Source organism: Macrobrachium nipponense, chromosome 39 (genome assembly GCF_015104395.2).
Source record: "Macrobrachium nipponense isolate FS-2020 chromosome 39, ASM1510439v2, whole genome shotgun sequence".
In the NCBI taxonomy this organism is placed as follows: domain Eukaryota; kingdom Metazoa; phylum Arthropoda; class Malacostraca; order Decapoda; family Palaemonidae; genus Macrobrachium; species Macrobrachium nipponense.
Genome location: NC_061099.1, coordinates 31273483 through 31287876, shown reverse-complemented (window position 1 = coordinate 31287876; position 14394 = coordinate 31273483). Strand labels below are relative to the sequence as shown.

The following is a 14394-nucleotide window of genomic DNA, read 5'->3' as shown; positions in this document are numbered from 1 at the left end:
AATCATTCTCCTCATTCAAATCTTACCAATCACATAATTGAAATTACTTTTCAGTTTTTGCATGCGAACATTACAAATTCAAGAAAAGCTATAGTTGAAATTTCTAAGTAAATCTATTCATACTTTCTAACCAGAGACAGAAACAGTTTATAAATATATGATCGATTACAAATATTGATTGAGCTTTCACAAACCGGTTACTTTTGTTAAAAACCTACACAAACAGGATGTGTGTTCAACCAAAAACAAATTAGTCATAAATGAATAAAGGCTACTAAGATTGGTACTGAAAAAACAAGATAATGAAAAGCAAGGAAGTCCAATTGACTATTGTAATTGGGAAATCGTTTAGAAAATATTTTAGAAAGTTCCCTCAAACTCAAGGGGAGCTTGATTCTTGAGAAAATGTAACTTTTAGAGACTGAAACTTCAGCACTTTTAGTTGCAGCATCAATTATTCACAAGAAGGGGTTTCTTTACTTTAGGGATCTGAAGAACAGTTACCACATTTAGACTTCTCAAGCAGCCACATATAAATCAAATAGTTTTCAACCTCAGTCCATTTAGAATACTAAAGCCATTTTGTACATTGATAAAACACATTGCTTGTATCCTTTAGTCAATTTCTTAAACCACTCATTTCCCATATACTTTATAGAATTAATCTTTTAAGGTTTTCAGAATTATTTACCAAGCACTATAGTGCTCTAGTGTTAATGAAAGGAATGCCTGGTGTAAGTTCAACTCGTAAAGTTCGTTTGTGAATGGCAAAGATATTCTTTTCACGGTCACATTGTTTGTTTCTTGTTCAAGATTTGTGTATGGGTACTTGACAATGACAACAATTGGACATGGACTCAAATGAGCTTGAAGTTGGCTTCAACTGAAATCCTACATGAGAAATTTTTTCATGGTGCTTAAATTGATAAAATATTTGTCTCAACACTGTGTTTAACATTATGCAAAAGTAGATGCTGTGTATTTTTCCTTAATAAATTAAAGTTATCCTCCAGCTTCACAACCATAAATTTTTAGAAAACCATAAGGAACCAGTTGCATTTGCAAGATCATGCGTATCTTCCTTGATGAGAATTGACCGATTTTCCCTTTGTGTCGAATATTTGATGTGTAGGGAAATAGGGATGCCACATCTCGCCCTTATTTGAAGTTCTTCCGCTGCTTCATATGCTGTTGGCGACATCCTCCCATAGATGATTCAACTCCACTGCTACTTCAGTCTTGAGGTTTAGGATTATATACTGCATACTGCTTGAGACTATATATAAATGTGTCTTTAAATACTCTATTATTTTCAAATCACTTTATATTTGTTGGCGCTTCTCTTTCATTGAAACTTTCGATTTCAGTTTTTGTTGCGCATGCGTAGCAGTTTTTATGTTGTAATACAGTATAACCTCTGTCTCTGTAATCGTGCTCAGAAGTTTTTAAATTTTTCATTTTCTTGACTATTTTTATTATGCTTTCTTTTGTATGGTAGCTATTTATTGTACCCAGATGTCAGAAAAAATTCCCAATTATTGTTCATGCTACTGTAGTTTTCTTGTTGTGATTAACAAATTTTGTTTTAAACGCACTTGGAAAACATTTAGCAGTTGTCATGTGTTTGCATTATATTGTTAGATAACAATTAATAGATGCGTAATTATATATTACATATATATATATGTTTGCGTGTGTGTGTTGATATCATCTCTGATGTACTTATTCCTGTCAAATTCAGGGTCTGTACTTAGAATTGATGTCAGGTCATCGCTGCTATGATAGCTGATTGTTAGTTTGTAGTACTTGGCTAACTGTTGAATGTGTGTGTGTGTGTGTGTGTGTGGCTCTTAGATACGTTTTATGTTTAACTTTTTTTTATTCACGTCATCCACTCCACCTAGGATAAGTTTGCCATGCCTTGGAATGCTGCATTGTCTTTAACACTTTTATTTATTTTTCATTGTTTTGTTTTCAGCTGATCAATTATTCTTACACTCAGTGCCTGCCAACATCATCATTTCTGACAAAGAATGGACAGCTTTATTACCTTTACAAACATTGCAGTTATCATAGGGTCTTTTTCACTGGTAAAGAGTAAAGCCTTAATCTGAAATTTAGCTCATTAATTTAGTCTGTATTAACTCATAAATGAACATTTCTTAACTCATAAATGAAAGTTTCCTAGCTGCATTAACTCAATAATGAAATACTTATACTACTATATAACTGCCAAGGGAAAGGACATTGGTAATTACAAATGTAATACTGTATTTAGATATTTCATTTTTTATTTTTCTTACAGCGTGGGCCACATAGCTCTAGCAGTAACCGTCATAAATCTGGGAAAGCCATGAAATACGACTCACAGTCACACAACACTGGATCTTCTCTACCACTTCACTCTTCATGGTCTAGCCAGAATAACATTCCTCCGTTAACATCTAACACAGACCGTTGTTTTAATCAGTCTCCGGATGCCATTACTAATGGAGACGATATCACTGACATTCAGCAGGTGCCAACTAAACCAGGTACATGTCAGAAGGATGCCACAATATGTCCTGTTTGTCAGCTAGAAGTAGAGTGTCAGCATGCGTTCGCGTGTAGTGACGATGGTGTGATGGGAAGCAATCTTTTATGTGGAGACGAGTTGGAGTTGCTTGGTGCTAATGATTGTTTGGTTTCTGATCCTTCTGTGCATGGATTAAATGAATTAGATCTACTAGACCTCTCTCAAGTATCAGATGATGGTAACAGCAGTAGTAATAACTGTGGTGATGGTGCTAGTTATATTGATGACATACCTCTAACTACTATGAAAAATATTAAAATTGTGTACGAGCAAGGCAGAATAGATCATATTTCTAAATACCTGACTGCTAAACAGCCTATTTTCATATCTCATACAGGTTTTCCTTCCTCTGATGTTCCTTTGGGTACTACGCTTGATCTTGATTATTATCCCTCCAGCCACGAGGACAATTCCTCGCTTCCCTCAGATGATGAGGAGAGAATGGTGGCTATCGATCTCAGCCCTGAACACTCCCTGTCCTCATCTAGTTCATTAGTTGAAGCTTTAAACCCTGTGCTTGTGTTAAATTCCCTTAGTTCATTTTCTTCCACTGGCCAGCAGCATGCTTCTAGTACCTTCAGATCCAATAATAACCTGGAGCATGGAGAATGCCTTGAAAGTGATCAGACTTCAGGCCTTGCACTACATCAAGGGCTGCCACCACAACCAGGTAAAGTCTGTTTATAGATGTTACACACTGTATTTAGACTATTCTCTAGTATGCATAGTAGTGTGAATATAAAGATTCTGGGTCATTGAAAAGTAATCATATGATCAAAATTATCATTTTTATTTAGAGAAAGGGGTTTGAAAGGGAATAATTTATGGTTTATAATGAAAAGGAAGATTAATTTAGTCAGGAAAGTGGCTATGTGGATATTGCAGGAAAGGAGAGTGAATTCTGGTCTAACCATCGATTATAAAGTGGTGTCACAAGGGATGCTCAGTGTTTTAAAGTATGTATAAGGAGACCAAATGGGGAGGAGGTTTGGGGAGGGTGGGGTGAAGAATGAGGGTGAATACTACAAGCCTCAGAGCAGCATTTTCTGTTGCCTTGAAAACATTCTAGATTGTAAAGCAGGTATGGAGAGGACAATAAGAAAAAGGAGTAACAACTTGGAAGCAGCGGGAAGAAGTTGCTAGACAACTGGTAAAAAGGATTATCCTGTTATGAAACAGGGCAATAGTTTTTTATCCCTTTGTAATACGTACATACTTTCATAGTTTATGCAGCAGAGAAATGAATACTTAGAGAGAAAATGGAAGAAAATTTTAGGATGTGGGTCAACTAAATGTGAAGGTTCATGAATATTGTATTGTGGGAAGTTATATTATGAATGATGCAATTCCTGAGCAATGTAATACCAATATGAGGGAAATGTTCAGTAAGATGAAAAATGGATCTCTTTTGGGATGTGTAGGCAAGGAGAAGACCCAGTTCCATAGTTGGGTAGTTCCTCCCTCTCATGTACAGAAGATGTCTGAGGCTTGGACACTGTTGATGGTACATACTCAGGGACCAGGTGCCAAGACGTTTACCACCTTGCCAAAAGAAAGAAAAAAAACTGCTTCATAAATACCCATCGCTTAACATATAGATTTTGATGTGTCCCCTAAGTCTTAAGTATTTTAAACAACTAATTCATTATACCTATGCTACTTAGTCTTTATTCTAAATGAGGCTTCCATCCATTGCACAATCATATACTACAAGTCACTAGAAGCTCCTGATATCATATAGTTTTCTGATTGAATAATATCAATGTAATTGAAGACCATTGCAAGTTAAGGGCCTGCTACTTTGTTCAGAATTGTTGGCTGCTTGTATGTACGCAAGAGAATTCTTTGTAGTAGTTGGTTGATCTGTCTTATTGAGCTCCTGGGGACGACTATGAAAGTGTAACTCCTATTATGAAGCAGTACTACTAATTTAAAGTATTTATGGAATTATTCATTGATTATATCTAAAGTTCAGAAAACAGGACAAATGAATCATTCTCAAAGGAGATGTTAACATAGAATTAATATCTTGAATCGCATATAATTAAATTTTGGAGGGTTATGAAGTTCACAGGAAAGTATGAAGTCGTAATACATCTCATGGGCTTTCATTACTGTATTTTTTATAATAATTACCGCACTACTGCCAATTCATTCTGTTATTCTAATGGTAAAGAAATGAAAATCTTATGTGGGGTAATTATATAGTTCTATTTCAAGAAATGAAGCACACTGCTGATTCAAGTTTTGAGGGATGACATGCTTTCCAAGATGTTGATCATGCTTAATATTAGAAAGGAATGGATGAAAAGTAAAAGACAGAAAGTAATGTACATAATTAGGGCCAAAGAGAATCCATGAAGAACCTTTATTAAGCCTACAGCTTGTTGCATAAGTCTTTATATAAGCAGTCCCACGTGAAAGGCATAGGTCGTAGTAAAAATTATTCCTGTTCATAACATTAGCAGATTGGTAGTTATTTGCAAATTATAATATATTGTTGCTTGCTTGGGGAGGGAACTGCCACTTCAGTGTACTAGAAATTTTTTATTATTAGTAAATTTCTCCTTTAAATGTTTATATGAAAACACCAAAGTTTTGCAAATTGTACTTATTGGTGTTTTGTAAGTTGTGACTTATTTTTAAATTTCAAGGAAAAAATCATAATTAATTTTACTTCCTCTAGGAACGATAGCAGATCGTGAGCATCGTAAGTGGGAAGCAGCTGTACCCATAGCTAATAATCCTTATGCTCCAGAAAGGCTAGTTCGTCGTCTTTCAAACTTCCGTAGCTCCACTCAGACATTGCCTTCACGCCATGGTATCAAAGTGTAAGTTATGAAACTTACTGATCATGTATTGCACCGTGTTTTTGAATTGCTAAGCATTTTATGTGTCGTTTATAACATATCAGAGCAAGAAGTGTCTTAATCATAGGTTCTTCCTTTAACAGTGACTTTTCTGACAGTGGTGAGGGAGACTTGGACCCCAGCTTACGGAACGGTGTGCCACCTCAGGCAGATCTAAATAGGTATAGCAGAGACTATTACATATCTTCTAATTCCGCTGCGAGGCAATGCACTTACACACAAATGAAAGGTCAGCACAAATTGCAGCAATCAGCATATCAACAGTTTGAGCAGCCACTACCTCAGAAGAATTCTTCTTCAGTGTCACTTACAAATGGGGTTCAGGAAGATGCTGGAGACCACTCACAGATCTCCAAGAGTCAGGTATGGCAACAGAATTGGATTGCTAATCCCCATAGACACTGCATGCTTAAGAGTTTGGGGAAAGCTATCACTGTTGATGTTTCATCAGATGAAACAACTTTGAAGAGCACCTCAGCCTCATCTTATTCTTGTAACAACTCTTTAACTAATGATGCACGCAAGTATGTTGTTATTGGTGATGGCAGTGATGGCACTGAAAATAGTATCATTGAAAAGTTTGTTGCTAATTCCATGTCCCTTAAGTCTCAAGATAAGCTAAACAGAACAATTTCAGCAAATAAAGATCATAGTAGTACTATAGGCACATGGGTAAATAAGAGCTCCACATTGAGATCCTTACATACACCTTATTCCAGCTTCATGAGAACACATGCATATGATTCACCCAAACAATATTATAATTCATATGAAGGGTCCATAGTATCTGAGACTACCTCCATACACTCATGCTTTTCCCCTCTCTCAAATTTATCATCCCCAGTTCTGCAGGAGTCTCTAGGGATAAGTGAGATTGAGAGAGAGGGCATTCAGCGGGACATTAACAGAAGTTCTTTCAGGAGTAAGAAATTCACAAAGAGTTTTAGTCTCAATCCCATTTTTAATGATGATGTAGCGTATGATGATTGTGCTTCATGTGATTATTTGCAAACAAAGAGGTTGTCAAAGACTAATTCAAGTGCACAAGTCACTGAACCTTCATCAGATTATTATAGTTCTTATGAATCACTTCCTTACTTGTCCTCGTTTAGTCGAGAGGGAAGCCTGAAACTTCCAAAGCCTCTTGTTACAGAAGAATTTTTTGAAAGCTTTCATAAAAAAGGAGGCTCTCTGAGATTTCCACGACGAAAAACAAACTCTAGGTCATGGGGTAGTGTGAAGAGGATAAAAGAACTGTTTTGATTAATTTCTAAAAGGCGCATACTATATACTAACAATAATGTCAGCTTAAATTAAGTTTCTGTTGAAGAATTTTGATGAGGTTTATCTACAGTTAGTATAGCTATTTTTGTTGCTTGTCTTTATTAAAGAATATTAACTATTCAGATAGGTAAAAATATATTGAAAGGTATTCAGGGGTATTTCAGAAGTTTAAATGGAAATGCTTTGAAGAAACAATGACATTTCAAATACTATAACATTATTTATTGACATGACTTGTCCCTCAATTCAATATTTCAACGATTCTGGGCATGTCCCTCAATTCAATATTTCAACCATTCTGGTACAGCATGCCCCAAAACGACATATGAACAAAAATTCTAAAGTAAAAAGCAGCAAAGAGAGTAGTATTGAATCACTGATATTATTAGTAAAGTAGTTTAACCAGGCCATTTAGTTAAATATCTAGACTTGTGGATAGCCCAAAGAATTTATTTTAATGGAGAATGAAAAAGGGACAAAAAGAGAATGGATGAAAACATAAAGAGACGGAAAGCGCTTGGTGCAAACAAACTGTAAGCATTATACTCACAAGGGCATACGTAAAGCCTTTCACTTACTTAAAGCTCAGCACCTGTCATATTTGAGGATTTAGAAGGTTCTAGACAACTATAATGGCAGTATAATTTTGCAACTCTGAGATATCCACTTTCTGTAGAAAATTTCACTATTGGAGGAGGATATTTAGCCAGCAGTAGATCACCCTCTTTCTTTGAAGTGTTGTGAGATTCAACACACATTTGTCTTGTCACCTGAGTTTACCTTATAGGTTGTTGTGTTACACATCAAACCAAACTATAAAAAGAACTGCCCTCTCACCATGGGTAATATCAATGAACAAAGTAGGTTCTAATAACCATTATTCTTAGGGTGATGTTGGGAAGAATAAGGATAATCTATAATCACTGATAGAGACAATGATTTCCCAGAGCTTTCTTGAGGAAAGGTAACCTTTGACTTATAAAGTTCCTTTGGCAAAGACTGTTTTATCATTAGTATTTTATCTAATCATGTAAAGTAGTATTTGATTTCATTCTGAATATTTGCCCTTTTATCATCATATATAATAATTTGTTTTGTAGTAGTATTGTAGTTGTATATAGAGGAGCTTTGTAAAGTTCATTGTAATTCTGTTTATACTGTATATTCACTTGGGTTGCCTGTAATTAATTCTTAATAGGTATATAATCCTTTTAAGAAACAGTATAATATTATCAGTATGGAATTGTAACACCAAGTTAGGCTGTGCATGTGGATGAGCAAGGCTTGTGTTTTGGCTTGTATTTTGAAAGTACTACATATTGGACATTGAGCTGTTACTGATGCCTTTACACTAACCATGCTAAATAAAATGTTTTTTAAACTTTGAAACTGAGTTCTTTCATTCCTTTTCTTTCATGCTTCTTTTACTATTGCTTGTTTTGCATGCCTTTGTATTCTTCATGTGTAGGTTGCATCATTAATGTAATGTATGTACAATTAGTTTAATGCTTGTTTAACATAAGAACTAAGCTGATTAACCTGAGAAATATAAATGATGTAGACACATGACTTGTATAAAGATTTTTATCTGTAAAGGACATTTTACTTTTAATGTTATGATAAATTCTTTTTTATTCTTTGCTGTGATTGGCATCATAGTGTAAGAGTGGTATTTGAAGTTTTATCTTTTGAAATTTCTGAACACTGCTGATTTTCACTTGAATACCACCCTAAAATTGATATGTGTGTAATTCCTATAAAAAAAGAAAGTGACAAAGGTGATACATTCCCTGGCATACCATGATAATATGCGTCCAGTGCCTGTAGCCAGGTGGTTAGCTTTTTTCTGTTTTGTTTTAGGAAGAATAGTTGCCAGTATGCTTCTATTTCCAAAGAACTTGGTTTAGTTAACAAAACAAGAAAGAGGAAACAGATTAAAAGGAGAAAAATGATCTTTTGTTAGGCTGTATTAGTGTAAGAAGTAGTTCCAATGTCCTCTGGAAGTTTTCAGTGACAGATTTGTTTGCAGAATTTTGAAATGTCGCTGACAAGCTTTGGTGAAGGTGAAGGTGAGATAGTATTAATAATGTGTATGGCTGCCGCCGTTATGGCTTCTCTTCAAATAACATTTATGATTTTGCTAGTTTGTTTAAAATATTGAATTAACACATATGAAGACTTAAAACTTTTAGTACTTGTACATATTTTATCTAAAAGACATAAGAATGGATAATTTTTCCATTTGTATACACTGTAAAATATCTTAGACATTTCAACAAAAGTAGTAGTACACGTAATTAGAAATTAAAACAAAAGTAATTTACTTATGGTATACAGAGCGAATTATTGTGCTATTCACTTATGCTTATAATGCCAGAAAAAGTAAGAAATCAAAGGAAACTAATTGCTAAATATAGCATGTATACCATTGAGCACTAGTAACTCAAGAGATGAGAGACCTCCACTAAAGTAGAACATGCTTTTCCCTGTGAAAGTGTCAGTTAGTGCTATGTGCTCTTCTAAGGTGAACTTTGACATTATGCCCACATAAAGATCTCGACTGGATAAGGCTGCTATAGAATTTAATGGAAGCCATATAAGTACAGTCAACTATTGTATTTGTATAATGCACTCTTGTATAGTACTATAGTGAATTCTTAAATCAGCACACTATAACTTTATCTGTTTATGGTAGATACATATAGTACTAATAAGGTTAAGTTTGTACAAAAGCTCATGCACACCTGCAAGAACTTGTTGGTGTGAGGATGTTGATTATCCATAGACATTTATAGACAAATTAAAGAAAAAAAGGAAATTGTGCAAAATTAAAAAAAAAAATCATTGTTCATACACGGAACAAAACTTTTCTAAACAATAGGATAAACCTTCTCGTGCCAACTGTAAGCCAGTTAAAAACAATAAAAAAAAAAATGTACTATATGCAAGGAATCTTTGGTGCTGTGGCATCTGGCATCCGATACTTGTCGAAGTGGAAGCGAGTCAGAGACCACGCTTGAAACTAGTAACATACCCAGTTTTTCTTCAACTGTAGCTGAATTTGTATATCAAATGAACTGTATTACTACAGGTTGTTTAGGAATTCCTTACCTAGCAAAATATGTTTAAAGACCATTTTCTACTAAGGTTTTACTTTTTTGTGATATAAAAAAACATAGCATTTCCAAGCTTTTTTAACAGCCATCATAGTTTCTTCTATAACTGTCAAGTTTGATTGGACTTCTGTCAGCTAATTTTGGCTTGACTTCTACCAACTGATTAGAGCACCATTATCAGTTATCTCCACCCCCCACCACAAACCATGGCATGCAGGAAGAATCTCTGTGACGCTTCAAATAATTCCATTTCCTATGTATTCTTCGTTCAGCTACTGGTTCCCCTACACCATTTATAACCAAAGAGTGGTTCAGGAATACCCTCTCTTGACGAGATGTTTTTGAAAAATATTTCCTTTGGAAAGACTGCCTATGAAGGATGTCCAGCCAGAGGTTTTATTTTTTCATAAGAAAATCAGTTTCCAAGGCTTTTCTAAGGACTCTCTTTAAAAGTAGAATTAACTAATCAATTGCTGATAAGTTACTTATTCAACATTGTCTTCTTTTATATACTGGTATTGTCTTTCTAACTTCAGTTTTCTTTATTATCTTAGCAGTACCATTTGTTTATGAGCTTGATAAGTGTAACTTGTATTCCAAGCCAAAGCGGAAAGAAGATAAATTGATTCTAAAGGAAATGGAATGGTAAGCCTGACTCTTGATCTTGAATCTAGGAATGTTGTAGGATTTAGGGAGTACTTAATCAGATGATATGGCTCATGTCTGGCGTGTAGTGAGGATAATTCTCCAGCAGACTGATCTTTCTGGGATTACTGATTGCGACTGAGTGAATGTGAGATATGGAGGCTTGGTGGTTGTTACGTAACTGCCAGACGGTAGGGAGAACTCTGCTATTCAGTTTCGCTTCAGCCTAGCCAAATATACCTGTGCAGTATAGAGAAGAATGACTGTTAGGCAACCAGAAGGAACTATGTAATAAGCTTCAGAAAAACTATTCAGATATTTTTCAATAAATCTCTCAACATTTTGAAATCCTGGTTTCACATTTAAAGAAATTATATCCTCACATTGAACATGAAGAATTCTTGATTCAATTATCACTGGAGAACTTCTCCCTTCTTAAGATAAGTACTTGATTAATGTAGTAAGATAAGCAATGTGCTTATCTTTTCAGTTGTAGACTTTTAATTCTTTCCTTTATGTAACTCAATCCAGTTATACATCAACGCTCATTATATTATAAGAAGTTTTGTGTAAAGAACTGGGGGTACAACAGTGATTATTATTGTTGCATTATCTTTAGAGGTTACACACACACACACACACACACACACACACACACACACACACACACACACACACATGCGCACGCACGCACACACACACACACACACACACACACACACACACACACACACACACACACAATCTCTCTCTCTCAGTTGTCAGCTTGTAACATTTATAAATAGTAATTCTCTCTCTCTCTCTCTCAATTGTCAGCTTGTAACATTAATAAATAGTAATTCTCTCTCTCTCTCTCTCTCTCAGTTATCAGCTTGTAACATTTATAAATAGTAATCTCTCTCTCTCTCTCTCTCTCTCTCTCTCTCTCTCTCTCTCTCTCGGTTGTCAGCTTGTAACATTTATAAATAGTAATTCTCTCTCTCTCTCTCTCTGTTGTCAGCTTGTAACTTTCATAAAAAGTCATTTTTAATCACAAATTTCCAGCCTAAAGTTGCGTTGTTAGTTTGACAATTGAGATAAAATTCTGATTAGTAATGGGGTTAGATAAAAGAGATAAAAATGTTTGATGAAATAACTCTCTAATCAGATCAGAGGACAGTTGGGATTGATAAGATCAAGTAACACAGAAACTTACTGCCCTTGTTAGTTTCACATCTGCTGTTTGCAAGTGAGATCTTGGTGTTTGAATCTCAGTAGCATTTTCAAGTTATGTATATATTGTGTGCGAATGAGTTAGGACCTTAACTGTTATATTGTGTGTTTTGAAGGATACTCGATATATATTGAAGTAACAATAATTAAAGAAAAAAGAAAACAAAGATATAAAACTAGCATTACAATGAAATTATACTTGTGAAATACATAATATTTAGGTTGAGAATGAAGTGTTTTGCTCAGAACTCCAAAGATATTGCATAATATTGTATAGTGTTGAAGAAAAGCTCAGTTTATCACTTTACTGGTCTAATGTTATTATCCAAATCATTAATGCAAGAAAATATACTTGCACCTTTTAGTTTTCTGAAAAGAAAACTATTGTGCCAGCTTTGTCTGTCGGTCCGCAACTTTTTCTGTCTGCACTTCTTCTGTCTGCCCTCAGATCTTAAAAACTACTGAGGCTAGAGGGCTGCAAATTGGATATTGATCATTCCCCCTCCCTTCATCAATCATACTAAATTGCAGCCCTCTAGCCTCAGTATTTTTTTATTCTATTTAAGGTCAAAGTTAACCATAATTGTGCATTTGGGAGTACCATAGGTACCAACAACATAGGCCAACACTGGTCCATGGCTGAGTTTAATGGGCCACGGCTAAGATTTTTATGGACCGTGGCTGAGGCCACGACCAGACAGAAAACTCAATTGTGCTGAAGTTTGTTTACTTGTTTATTTCATCCCCATTTTCTTAACTACTGGAAGATTAGAGAAGTGGTATCATATATGTATCATAAAACCATGCAAGCATTTTTATAAGACTTGGTAAACACTTGATCAATGTGTAGTTCATTGTTTATGTTGTATGTGTGCAAGTGCCATCCTCAACTTGCAGACATTAAGCTTACTGAATTTTGAATGTCTGTCTTTTTATCTTTCCTCATGGATATGAAAGGTCAGTGTGTATAATTTGAATCTAAGATAAGTCAGTATTCTTGTGCTTGGGAAATTCGCAATTAACATAGATATAAAGGGCTACAAGATTTACTTAGAATATGAAATAAATTAAATGCCTTTTATTTTAGAAATGTGCAATAAATGTATCATTCTTAAAAAGCTTCAGTATTTGACTTGATATATAAGAGCCCAACAAGAATGGATTTCATATCAACCTGTGTGTTATATAAAGATTAATTTATACTGCTCCAACCTTTGGTATATTTATGACTGGAGATTTAGACTTTTGTTCACATAAAATAGTAAACAAGAGATTTAGCAAAAGCTGCGGTATGACCTTGTGAACAGAGCCACTTTCATATAGAACTGAGTAAATAGGTAAAAAGTGAAATTGTCTTGGAAGTAATTAAATTAATTGTTTTTAACTCACTGAGATGCTGACCAAATCTGCATTCATATTATCACACAAGATTGAATAAGACTGAGAACAAACTCCTGAAGAGGGCTGAGATGGCAATAGGTGCATTAGTACTAGTAAAAGCAGTTTCCGGTTACTGGTGGACTTGGTTAATGGTGATCTGGTTTTCTGGTGCATGTCTAGCGCATAATGCAACAGGTTCTGGTTATTGGCACCATAAGGCACCAATAATAGAGTTATGGAGCCATAATATACCTAACAGAAGTGTCATTAACCATTAATCTGTTTCAGCTTCTTCATTTCTTGTATCTTTCCAACCTGATTCAACTTCTGAAATACTGCATTTAGCTGCATTAATCCTTGGATGTGACAGAATTCCAGTACTACGTCTCCCTTCTGATAATATTCATCCGATTCTTTCTCCCAAGATATATTTTCTTACTACAACATCCTCCAGACTAACTTTGTCAATTCCAGTGCAGCCATTTATGCTGTCCCTTATTGTAGTACCATTCCTTTTGATCAAGAGTGAATTTCCCATGCCCTTTCCTAATTCTGTATTCTGTATTTTAGGTCTTGAATATTGAATCCCTTACAGTAACATGATTTCCAGTATTACCATCCAATTTCATGATGTCATCTAGTTAAGTTTTCATGAAGCTTGAATTTCATGAGTCTTAGAATCATAAAATAGAATGTGCAACTTTATAACTTTTGTTTTTTTTTATCAACCCCTTTTACAGCCTAAATATCTAATTAACAATGGCAAAGAACCAGTTATTTTACTTTTCCAACTTTTCAGGTTCATATACACATTTTTGAAAAAGGAGGCAATGCAACTACAGTTTCTAGAGTAGCAACAAATTTACAACTAAATAGACAAGAAAGAGCAAGTGATATCGAAACTTCCAAGCCAAATGACTGGAAAGATGAGCTTAAAGATATACAGGTATGCTGTAGTAGCAAACTTTTTGGTAATACTGTACTTTTATTTTGGACGAAGTATATATGCCAGCTCATAAAGTATTTATAACTTGCTTTGATTAGTGTGATTGTTAGAATGAAGTACATCAAATGCTGTGTGAATATGTTGCAATATTTTCCACATTTTACAGAATTTTTAAACACTCAGTATTAAATATTTTGTAGTCTGCACGAGTAGAGCAAGAGGTCGCTCGTTTCCAAAAGACAATTGATGAAACACAACGTCGCTGGGAAGCCAACTATGCCCGTCATGCTCCAAGAGGTCCCAGTAATATTCAGTCAGACAGCTCTGCAGAAGTCCTTCACAATCCTCGCCAATGTATGTTGCTCC

General features: G+C 34.9%; 1 protein-coding gene across 11 annotated transcripts in view; it reads left to right on the top strand.

Moving 5' to 3' along the window:
• The window catches only part of LOC135210255 (uncharacterized), a 266781-nt gene that overhangs the window by 244268 nt on the left and 8119 nt on the right, over window positions 1-14394 (top strand). For 8 of the 11 annotated variants that reach the window (XM_064243122.1, XM_064243118.1, XM_064243116.1 and 5 more), the window contains 6 exons: window positions 2306-2753; window positions 2913-3245; window positions 5262-5406; window positions 5529-5808; window positions 13882-14028; window positions 14229-14382. In XM_064243122.1, the coding sequence (XP_064099192.1) occupies window positions 2306-2753; window positions 2913-3245; window positions 5262-5406; window positions 5529-5808; window positions 13882-14028; window positions 14229-14382 (1507 nt within the window). The remainder of the gene's footprint in view (window positions 1-2305; window positions 2754-2912; window positions 3246-5261; window positions 5407-5528; window positions 5809-13881; window positions 14029-14228; window positions 14383-14394) is intronic. The other 3 variants (XM_064243117.1, XM_064243115.1, XM_064243119.1) reach the window with 3 other exon arrangements.